Genomic DNA, 12,267 nt, shown 5'->3' with positions numbered 1-12,267 from the left:
CGTACTATAGCACTGCCAGAGATATCTGACAAGGATGCTCCCTATGCTTCCAAGAACTAGCTTGTGACCTTGCTCACCAATTACCTGAGTAGAAGCTCTTGAAATTCAGTGAACCCAATGCAAAACTGTTCAGCTATCTTCTAGAAGCATTTCTCTAATTTATAGTATTGTTCTTTCCTACATCAGCTTGGTACACTATTCATTTTTTTTTCAAAATAAGCAATACATTGTTTAGGAATACATCCACAAGATGATAAAAGTATAAAGAAAAGTAAAGGAATGCTACACACACAACTTAGGATAATGGCACTTCTAGGAAGAGAGATGGGGATATGAGAGAGCGGGGCACAAAGTACTATAGGATGGCAGCAATTTCTACTACTTAATCTGAGTGATGAGCAATGTATACTCCTTTTATCCTTAGACTTTATATATTTATGTATGTATATACATACATATGTAAAATATATATCCTTCATTTTGTACAACATTCCACAAAAAATTTTTAATAAAGTACAAAACAAATATACAAAAAACTTAGAATACATGCTTAATATTAACATTGAATTTTCTACTCTGTGTAGTACAAAAAAACTAGCTTTTTTTTAACCCGTCTTTTTTAAGTTAAAAAAAAACTTTCTCACAAAATGAATAAGCTTATAGTTGAATTGTCCATGCTTACTGGATCAGCTGTACAACCACAGTATATAGGCAGCACCACCTATCTATGAAATAGCTGCAAATGAGAAGCATGGGACAGGTAAAGACTGAGGAAGACCCAGGTTCAATTCCCGGCCGTGCACTTCCCAAAGCAAACAAACAAAAAAATTCAACAAATGGTGCTGCAATAATGGGGAACTCACATGGAAAAAAATGAAATGTGACCCTGCCATACAGCATACAAAAAAAAAGTTTAACTCCCTAACTTATTATCTACATACACTTTACAATCTGAATTTCATGACTCCACTGAAACTATTCTTTCAAAATGTCAGTAAGTTCCAAACTCTGTTTCAGTTTTCATCCTCCTTTACCCCTCTGCAGACTTTTATAGCTTTGCCACCACCTTTTTTTTGGGGGGGGGGGGGGTTGGTGCATGTTCTGGGAATAAAATCCAGGTCCTCCTCATGGAAGGCAAACATTCTACCCACTAAACCACCCATGCACCCCACCCACCTCATTTTAAAAATTCTTTCCTCCCTCTTTTTGTTCTCCTTCTACCACTCTACTTTGAAGTATGTCCTCTGATTCATTTTCCATCTCCAGTGACTCAAATCTACTCAACTTACTATAATACTGTTGTCAGCATATCCTTTCTGTTTACTCTACACTACCTCCCCCAGGTAAGCCCATGCATTTTTATGATTTCAAATAACATCTCTATGCTGATGATTACTGTGATACCCTGAGGTATGCACCTCATGTTCTTGCTCTTGATCCACACCTGTGAGTACGAATCCATTGTAAATAGGACTCCTTAAAGTAATTACTTTAGTTATGGTATGCCCAACTGAAAGAGTTTGGTTTTTAACCCAGACAACTGGAATTCTTTTCAATAAGCAGAAGAAATTCATAGAGAAAGAGAGAAAGTCATGGAAAGGAAGTTAACAAACCCAGAAGAGAAAGGAGAGGATCTCGCCATGTCACAAGAAAGCCAACCCAATGACTGCCAGCCAGCTAGAACACTACAACCCAGGAAGAAACAAGCCTATCATCCTCTGAAACCCTGAGACAATAAATTCCCATTTTTCAAGCCCATTGTATGGTATCTGTCCAACCTGGCATTGGAGAAAATTACTAAATATTTATCCTCTGCCATGATATTTCTCCTGAACATCAGAACCAAATTTTAAACCACCAATGTATCATCACTATAGGAATATCCCGTCAACACTTCAAACTTTACATGTGTAAGAGGAACAAATCATTAGCTTTTCTCCCTTTCCCCAATTCTGTGTTTTCTCTAAAGCTCATCCTCTTCATATTAAAAAAAAAAAAGTTATAATATTCATGCCTCAAAGTCCCTTGAAAATTAAACAAGATAATATATACAAAGTACTTACAGCAGTATTTAGAACAGATAAAGTAGTCAATTAGTGTTAGCTATTATTATATTCTTACAATAGTAAGAGTCTTCAAACCTATTATTACTCTTAACTTTTTCTTTTTTTGTATGCTGTATGGTAGGGGTCACATTTCATTCTTTTTCCAAGTGAGTATCCCATTGCAGCACCATTTGTTGAATTCGTTTGGTTTTGTTTTGGTTTTTCATTTGTTTTGCTTGTTTGTGCATGGGCCAGGAATCGAAGCCGGGTTGGAATTCTACCATTGAACGACCCTCGCACCACCACCATTTCCCTTAACTTTTGAGGGCATCTTCTGACATTATAACTTTTTTTTTTTTTTTTTTTTTGCAGAAAAAGTTTCAATGACTCCTCTTTTGTCTAAGAGTAAAGTTTAACATGCTAGGCCTGGGTTTTTATGCTCTTTGAAATATAAATTCCAACGTACTTTACAACTTTACTTCCTACATCAGTTCACATAAGCTGTTAGATTACTTGATTTCTCCCTACCCCATGACTGTTGCTTCATGTTATTTTGTAGCCTGGAATTACCTTCCACATCCACCCAAATAATTTTCATCCACTAAGGGCCCAGTTCCAGGAAGTCTTCTAAAATCTACCAATCTGAATATTTTTCCAGCCCAAGGATTTCTAGAACAAGTTGTTTGCTATCCCCACTTTTCCTATGTTATAAATATCTATTTTCATATCCAACTCCTCTACTAGATTGTAAGATGTTTGAGGGCAAAAGTCCATAGCTTGAGGGCAAAAGTCCATAGCTTGAATCCAGATTCAGTTAGATCCGGGCACCTCCTCCCTAGTTCCCTAGAAGGTAGGGTTGTCAGACTTACCAAATAGAAATACAGGAGTCCTGGTTAAACTAGAATTTCAGATAAACAACAAACCTTAAGTATGTTTCAGGCAATAACTGGGGCATACTTAGGGTAAAAAAAACCATGTTCACTGTTTATCTGTAATAAAAGTTTAACTGGGTGTCCTGTATTTTATCTGGCAACCCTACTCTAAGCACCAACAGTGGCCTTAAAATCTTCCATTCAAGAAGAAAGATTCTTAGTTTAAAGGAGGAGGACAAGTTCAATTATGCAGTGTTAACCTAAAAAGTGCCTTTATATGCACACAGTCATTCCTTCTCAGGTACTAAAATTTCAAAAAAACAAGTATGATAAAATGGCTGAGGGTAGTAGTACTGTAATCCTTTTATCACTGTATTTTAGGAATACAAAGACATGAAATTCGGGAGTATGACAAAAGTACATTTATTTATTTCACTTTTTCTTTTGTGCTTGAGCAAAATCATCTTCAAATGCCTTCTTAAAACTGAAACAGACCATATGGCAGGCTTTGGGGGGTTCTGACCACCCTCCCCACCACCATTATTTATTCCCAGCAAACATTCTACCAAAATAAAATCAATGTGCTTACTATGCAAAGCCAGTTCTAAGAGAAGTTCCCTAACCTTCATGTTCATAATACCTGAATGGGATTGGATAAACTATGGTATAACCAGACACTGATATACTTGTACTTTGCATTAATTAAAAAGTTAAAGCAGATATCTATACATTGGCCATAGAAAAATATCCCTAAATCAATAAGTGGTAAAAAATGGACTATAGAAGATTATTATTCTGTTATTCAATTTACATAAATATTTATTTTACATATGCATATTAAAAAGTCTGGAAAAATATACCTCAAACTATTAAAATATAGTAGGGCATAGATGAACAGATAAAAGAGATTTTCCTTTTCTTGTTTTTTACAGCGATTGTGTATAATTACAAAGAAAAATCAAAATACTGTTCTTTTCATTTAAAAATAACAAATTAAAATAAAATCCCTTAAAGCTTATAGCACGCAATTTGAAAACTTTAAATAGAAATACCATATACATAATATAAAACCTGTAGGAGAATCTGACTCAATAGATAAAAAATAAATCTTATTTATTTTTAATCAACTCTAACTAGGTATAATTTGTAAAAATAAAATGCACACATTTTAAGGGTACTGTTCTATGGATTTTCACGAATGTAGATATTTCTGTACCCACCATCATAATCCAGAAATAAAATATTTCTAACACCCCAGGAACTCCCCTTGTACTGCCCTCACGTCCCAGCCAACCACACATCCCACCGCCACCACACACACCAGGGCCTGGGCAACCACTGATTTGTTTTCCATCACTTTAGTTTTGCCTTTTCTAGAATTTCAGGTAAATGGTGTCATATAGTTTCTGCTCTTTTTTAAATTAGCATACCATTTTAAAACATTTATCCATGTTATTTTATGTATTAGCAGTACATTTCTTTTTATTGCTCAGAATTCCAGTGTATGGATATACCAATTGTTTATCTATTTATCTGTCTCATATGGGTATTATTTGCCTATGAACATTCCTTCTCTTATCTTCCTTTCTTTCCCTGCCATTCCATACGTCCCTAGCCAAATTAAAGAATATATGGTAGGTATACATTTAATTTTAAAAGAACCATCAAATTATTTTCCAAAGTGGTCATGTCATTTTACATTCCCACTGGTGACTGTATAAGAGCTCTAGTTATTCCATATCTTTTCCAACTCATGGCACTATTACTCTTTATAATTTTTGCCATTCTGTGTGCATAGTATTATTTCCTTATGGTTTTAGTTTGCATTTCCTTGATGACTAATGTAATTCTGAGCATTCATAGAGGTCATCTGTTAGGCTTTTTCTATCTTCTTCTGGATTGAGCATTTTTTTAGCATCCATTTTATTTCAAGAGTTAGAGTATTAACTCTCTTTTTTTAGTAGTTGCCCTAAATTTTACAATAGGCATCTTAACATAATAACTATAAATATTACTTACATATAATTCTTTTTTTTTTTTTAAACATGGGCAAACACCAGGAATCAGATCCAGGTCTCCAGCATGGCAGGTGAGAATTCTGCCTGCGGAGCCACCATGACATGCCCTATAAATCTTACTTTATGTATAACATAGAAACCTTTCAATAGTGTTCTTCCAAGTCCCTCATTCCACCCTTTATTCTATTGTTGAGACAGATACACTGACTTCTTCACATTGTAAACCCCAAGTACATTGTTTTTGTCTACACTTTACTTCTTCACATTGTAAACCCCCAAGTACACTGTTTTTGTCTACACTTTACTTCTTCACATTGTAAACCCCAAGTACATTGTTTTCGTCTACACTTTCAACAACTGCCTTTTAAAGAAATTTAAAATTATTTTTTAAAGTACTTTATATTTCCCACATATTAACCATTTCCAGTGCTTTCCATCCTTTTGTGTAAATCCAAGAATTTTCCTTATGCTGGAAGAACTTCCTTTAACATTTCTTATAGGACAATCTGCTGGTGATAAATTCTTTCAGCTTTTGTATGTCTGAAAAAGGCTTCATTTTTGAAGGATATTTTCACTGGGATATGTAATTCTAGACTGACAGTTTTATTTTTTCAGTATTTTAAAGATAGCATTGTCTTTGACTTGCATAGTTCCAGATAAGACGTTAGCAGTCTTTTGTTTCTCTGTACAATGAATCTTTTTCTCTGACTGTTTTTAAGATTTTTTCCTTGATTGTTTTTATTATGGTGTGCCTTGGTGTCAACCTGCTCTTTAATTTATCCTGTTTGAGTTTAAAATTCTTGGATCTATGCATTTATAGCTTTCAACAAATTTAGAAATTTTATGGCCATTATTTCTTCATGTATTTTTTTTCTGTTTCTGCCCTCCCCTCAGTTTGAAGCTCAAATTACATGTATGTTAGACAATTTCTTTTTTAACAGAAACTGATACTTCTTTTCCAGAAACCTTATTTCCACTTTCATTTAACAGCCTGTGGAAAAACAGCTTATGGTCACTCAGTAGCCTGAGCAGTGGAAGCTGCAGACCAGTCTTCAGGTGTAGGCTGAGCACTCCAGTCTTCAGTAAAGGAACTGCTGAATAGGCATAGAGGGGACCTGCATGCCTTCAGACCAATCTGCTACTCAGGCTGAGGAGCAGGAGGAGCAGAAAATTCATAAGCTGGAGCAGTTCATATACTCTGAAATTCCAACTTGATCACAGCCTTTCAGCAGCAGCCTGTTCTTCCTTTTCAATCTCTTCAGGATCTGTGGAAGCAGAGATCAGGCATGATGTCCCATGGGTGCTCACTGAAGATGGTGCCTGTGTAGAACTTCCCAGGCCATCATCTACCACATCAGACCCACTGAGTAAGCTCTCTTGTTGTTGCATTGAATGGCAATGTTCAAACAGTGCAGAGGAGAATCTGTGTGACATAGAACAATGCTCAGCAGGTTAACATAGGATGCCTTTGTGAAAGGCTGGTGGTCAGCCCTGGGTCAGTCACTACCAGAAGATATGGCTTCCGAAAGGCTGTCTGAATCTGGCTGGTGAAGGTTCCAGGAGTGAAGCGCCCAGCAAAAGGAGTAGCTCCAGTGGCAGCAGCAAATTTCAGCACAGTCTGATGGACAGTATTCCTGGAGATATGACGCTGGTATCGATAGGGTTTTCAGTGACAACAATGTACTAGCCACAAGCAGAAGCTTCTCCCAGTTTGTCTTCTGATTTCTGATGTACATGTCATTACTTTTCCTTTTGTAGATGTACTATTTCATTTAAAGTCAAAGGTGGTGTCAACCTAAGTAGGTTCCTGCTGCAAAGAATTTGAAGACCTCCTCCTCCTTCAACTGCAGAACATCAAGGGCTCCAGGCATTATTTAGGTATCCCTTTAATTTACAAAGGGAACCTAGGACAACACCGTATGACCCATCTCTGGGTAGCATGGGAAAGCTATGTTAAACAATTGGATAATTTCACAGGTAAGTGACTCTTTGCTCTTTTTTTTTTCAATTTACTCTCTGTATTTGACATTGCACTTTCTATGGCTGATCTTTTCTTCTATAGTACCTAATTTTTTTCTTTTTTTTTGCACAGGCAGGCTCCGGGAATCAAAGCTGGGTCTCCAGCTCGGCAGGTGAGAATTCTTGCCACTGAGCCAGCATTCACCGTCCAGTACCTAATCTATTTTTAATCCCATCCATTGAATTTTTCTTTTTATATAAATTTGATCTCTAGATTTCATTTGGTTATGTCTTTTATTCCTTTTCTCATTAGGTTCATGTTTCCTTTTAATTCCTTGAGCATATTTATAATAGCTGTTTTGATGTCCTTATCTGCTAATGCCATCATCTCTATTATTTCTGTGTCTGTTTTCATTAACTGTTTTTTTCTCCTAGTTACAGATTATATTCTTTCTGATTCTTTGTATGGCTCAGTATCGGACATGTAAATTTTACATTGGTAGGTACCGCACTGTTTTGTCTTTAAGAGCTTGTTTCAATAGATAATTAAGTTATATGTGGGTCAATTTATTCCTTTTGAGGCCTATTTTTAAGGTTTTTTGGGACAGGTATGGACTATGCTTTATTCTAGGCCTAGTTTAGTCTTAATATAAGGCTTGGCCCTTCTGGAATCCTTAGGAAATACCCTGGATGTTCATCAAGGACTCTACACATTAGCAGCTGGAACTTTAATCTTATCTCCCAGCCTTGAATGAACTCTCTGAATTAATCAGTTTATACCTTTTAGTCATTCTTAGCCTGGCTACACAGACTTTCACTTATACCTGAGCAGGATGGTATTCAGCCAAAGACTCAAGGGGACCTATAGACAGAGTTCTGGTGCTCTTTCACTGGGCAGCTTCCTCCTCTCAAAACACAATGTCCCTCCAATTACAGTTGCTTTAGTCTCTCCAAACTCCGAATTCTCCTCTCCAAATTCTGTTTACTCAATTGAGGGAGACAGTCATGCTCTGAAGAGGTTCATCCTCCCAACACTGGGTTCCAGAAGGTGCCCTCAAGCAATAGTCCAGTACAATCTCAGGGATCACCTGCTCTTCTCTTGGGAAACACAGCCCTGCCTTGGCTTTTGTCCAATGTTTCAAAGGTTTAGCTTCATATATTTTGTCCACTTTCCTCGTTGTTATAGTGGGAGTATAAGCCTGTGCTCATCTACTCCATCATAACTTGTGTGAGATGACGTGTGAGAACTCCCAATCTTGTTTGTCTGGAAGGAGAGGCCTTCCAGAACTTGTATATACTGTGTTTAACAACATATATTTAGAGCTGCTTTTGTTTTTTTCTGCATTAATTCTCCCTTTCTTATGAGACCCAACTGCAATATATTTCTTTTTCAAAAATTGTTTGGGCTATTCCTGAATGTGTACACTTCCATTTGGTCTTTAAGTTCATGTAATTAATTCTCCTCAAAACCTGTTCAAACCTTCACTAGAGATGGAATTAAATATATAGATTGGGAGAAATTGGCATCCTCACAATATTGACCCCTTCCATCTCTCCTATCGAAGTACAAAGTATACCTCTGTTTAGTAACATCTCCTTTCACGTACTTCAGTATCACTAAATTTCTTCAAATAGGCCCCATATATTTTTTACATTTATTCTTCAATATTTTCTACTTTCATTAATTTTCTGAAAAGGATCTTGTTTTTCATGATCTCATCTAGCTAATTACACACCTTATAAAGGAAGCTAGTTATCTTTATGTCAGTTTTGTAGTAAGCCAAACTGTCAAACATTCTAATGGGTCCTAATTGGTTTTCAATGGATTTGTTCTGGTTCTTCCAGGTGGAGAATCATATTATCTGCAAATAATAACTTGGCCTCCTTTATAATCCTTATACTTTTTTTCATTATTTTGCATTAATGAAGGAAAATACTAAATAATAGTAATGACAGTAACCATACTTGTCTTCTTTCCAATTCTAAAGGAAATGCTCAAGTCATTCACCATTGATCAGGATGTTGGCTACTGATTTGTAACAATTTTTAGGATGTTAAAATATACCTCTATATTTATGTTATTAAGCATTTTATCAGGAATGGATATTGAATTTCATAAAATCACACTTCATCAACTCTCTTGTACTTATTAATATGATGAATTACATTAACGATCTTCTTAATATTGAATTATCCTTGTATATCTAAACCCTATTTAGTAACTGAATTTTTAATACTCTATATAACTACTTTATGATATTCACTCCTATATTCATTAGGTAAGTTTTAATTTTGTGATATCTTCATCAGAAATAGAGTTTTTAATCAGGACAAAAATTATAAAAAATAAAGCCTCAAAATCATTATAATTCTTTAGGTGCCAACTATTTTTAAGCACCTATTTTTTAATTCAGATTCTGGAACTATGACTATAAAGTTTTAGCAGGTTTTCTCACCTCAAACTGTATTTCAGAATATAGATTACTATACACAGGAATATGGTTTGGTTCTGAAAAGTTGCTCTTTAAGCAAAATCTAACTTTCAAATATCACTGTTGCCAAAACTCCCTTTTAAAATTAGAATTTATTTCAGAGTACTGTCTTTTCTTTCCTCCTGTAATTCTCTTCCCCAGATATTTCCATGACCCAATCCCCCTCATTTTATTAAGGTCTAAACTCTAATGCCACCTGTTCAGAGAAGCCTTCCCTGACCACCCTAATTAAAAACCCACCAAAACCTCTCTATCTCTCCTAAGCCCTGATTTATTATACATAGCACTTCTGAGATACCTTATGTCCAGTGCCTAGAAAAATGCCTGACACAGAGTAGATGGTCAATTAATATTTGTGGAAGAAACAAATGAATGAAAGCAAATGGGCACCTACATGGTCTAATTTAAAGAAAAAGTTACCCATTAATATTTATTCCCACAGTACCTAAAACGCCCATTAAAAGTATTGCCTTCTTCTGACTTCCTCTACAAAAGTTACCAAATGAAATCATTAGTCAATAACACCTAGGAAAAACAATTTCACTTATCAAATTCTTTTTTCCATGATAGTCAGCTCTGCTGGCCATGAATATCAGGGAAGAAAAATGTAAGAAGTCTTCTAAAAACAAACTGTTTTCCTCTTTTTCCCATATTAATGATACTTTTAATCAGCACAAGGTGCTGTTGTTCTTGGTGGCTCCCCCAGAGGGTTAAATGCCAACAGAGCCAAACTATAGGACACCAGAAGAAACAACAGTATTTGGGCTGGGTGATACATGAGGGGATCCAAGTCCCCTGAGTACCTGATCCCTTGGGTAAAATCATATTTGGAAGTGATCTCACAGAAAGGAAGAAGAAATGAAAATTATATAAAGAATAAAGTTAAAACATGTTACATAACTCCAGTTTCTTTTAATGAACTCTGAACCATTTAGGCTCCAATACAAAAGCAACATTTAGGAGTTAGCAAGTTCACTAAGAACAGAAGAAAAGGAGTACCTTCACTTTATTCCCTTTTCACTGTGTTTTCCCATAGCTGACCTGGACCTTGGAAGATTGAACAGACATCAAGTCAGCAAAAAAAATAATCCAGACTCCAAAACACAAAGCCTAATGTTCTAATTTGTTTCTCAGTCATCCCACCATTCCAATACACTGATACTATGTACCAGTAATACTAGCCTCTTTGACAGAAAATAGATTTTTTTTTAATATATGAACTTCATTTTCCTACTTCATCTCTGGATCAAATATTTGTCCATTATTGTGGCAGCAGTGTAATATTTAACTTAGATCCTTCCCAATATTCAGTCTTCACTGAATGGTTCCAATGAAGCAAGTACCTGTAATTTCACATATTTCTGGTACTTTTATTATCTCCTCCCATCTCTGATTCTTCAATTTTATTAGTAACAGAAAAATGATCAAATATGCGACTGATACAAAATTCTACATGTATAAAAATCTGAATTTCTTGTATGATTTACAAATTATCTACATTCATAAATATATATAAATATTTATAGGATTAAAATATGATGGATTTCCAAACTGAATTAGATAGAATAACCAAGAAACAGAGATGATAAGTAAAAGAAATACAAAATTCTAATATCAAATTAATCTAATTTAGATACTGTATGTACCTATAACTCTAGAATCTAAAGCATTGGCCCTTATCAGGAATTTAAGTCCATCTCCCAATTAGTACTACACTGTTATTTTGTTCATTTGCTTTTTTCTTACAAGTTCATTCTAATATATGTATATCAATTCAGGTGAGCCCAGCAGTACTTCTATTACCTAAACTGCATTAGGATATATGACATATACATATATCATGCATAAATATGTCATAGATATTTCATGTGTTGTACATTTCTACTCTCAAAAACCTGTTTCTCATTAATTTCAAAATCAGTTCATGCATTGATTTCACGCGTTATACATTTTTACTCTCAAATACCTGTTTCTCATTAATTTCAAAATTATTTCATGTGTTGATTTCTATGAACAAAACAGAAATATAATACACTGGATGCCTAACCTCTTGATTTTCTACTCCATTGCTGGAAAGCTCCAAAATAGAACCTCCACGGTCAACCACTGCTGATGTCATGTTTTTTTCCCTGAGGAAGCTTCAAACTCTATTAATCAATGTAATTAAAGGTTCACTGATGATTGCCACTGTTAAGGGTTTGCATTATCATGTTTTAAAAGTCAAAAGAGATGGATGGGGTATATATCCAGAAATCCAGTCTTCTAAAGTTGATTAACCAGAGAGCCTAAAAAGAGGAAGAATTTGATGTTATAAAAATACACAGGAAGGATATAAAGTCATAATCTATTTTGTAATTCAATTTTTAACTTTTACAGTTCTGTGTCAAAAGAGGGCAGTAATGAGCACTTTAGTTCTTAGCATTAATATTCAGGTTCATGAACAAACTGAAATTCTTACTAAACTATTGCATATAGGTGATATATATATCTACATTCTAGGAGATGAAATGTTACATTTTATGATGATGTTTTCTAAAGACGTGTTATTCCTGGATTATTTTGGTAGAGATTTTTAAAATATTTTATACACTGAAAACAAAATGTGCTGCCTGAGACAATTTCTAAACTAACTGCTTCTAACATATTAAAAGATGTATTGGCTTATATACATATTTCATTCTTCTTTGGCTCATTGGTTGGTTGGTGTGAACAATATAACTTGAGCTGTCTTATGCTTAAGAAAGCAATCTCATTCTGTATTCACATTTTGAATACTCTATAAGAACTATAAGATAGATTTTTTTTGAGCTGCTTATACTTTCAAATATAGTAATTTGCAAATAAAGTAACGAAACCACTTGGAATGTCTCTAACATTATTT

At 34.9% G+C, this 12,267-nt stretch overlaps 1 protein-coding gene across 5 annotated transcripts in view; it reads right to left on the bottom strand.

Moving 5' to 3' along the window:
- The window catches only part of ELF2 (E74 like ETS transcription factor 2), a 125,413-nt gene that overhangs the window by 66,490 nt on the left and 46,656 nt on the right, over positions 1 to 12,267 (bottom strand). For 4 of the 5 annotated variants that reach the window (XM_077140004.1, XM_077140006.1, XM_077140003.1 and 1 more), the window contains exon 3: positions 11,434 to 11,671. In XM_077140004.1, the coding sequence (XP_076996119.1) occupies positions 11,434 to 11,505 (72 nt within the window). In that variant the 5' untranslated portion in view covers positions 11,506 to 11,671. Of the gene's footprint in view, positions 1 to 10,385; positions 10,434 to 11,433; positions 11,672 to 12,267 lie in introns of all 5 variants that reach the window. The other variant, XM_077140009.1, reaches the window with a different exon arrangement.

This window comes from Tamandua tetradactyla, chromosome 22 (genome assembly GCF_023851605.1).
Source record: "Tamandua tetradactyla isolate mTamTet1 chromosome 22, mTamTet1.pri, whole genome shotgun sequence".
In the NCBI taxonomy this organism is placed as follows: domain Eukaryota; kingdom Metazoa; phylum Chordata; class Mammalia; order Pilosa; family Myrmecophagidae; genus Tamandua; species Tamandua tetradactyla.
Note: the sequence above shows the minus strand (reverse complement) of the source record. Positions and strands in the feature narration are given on the sequence as shown.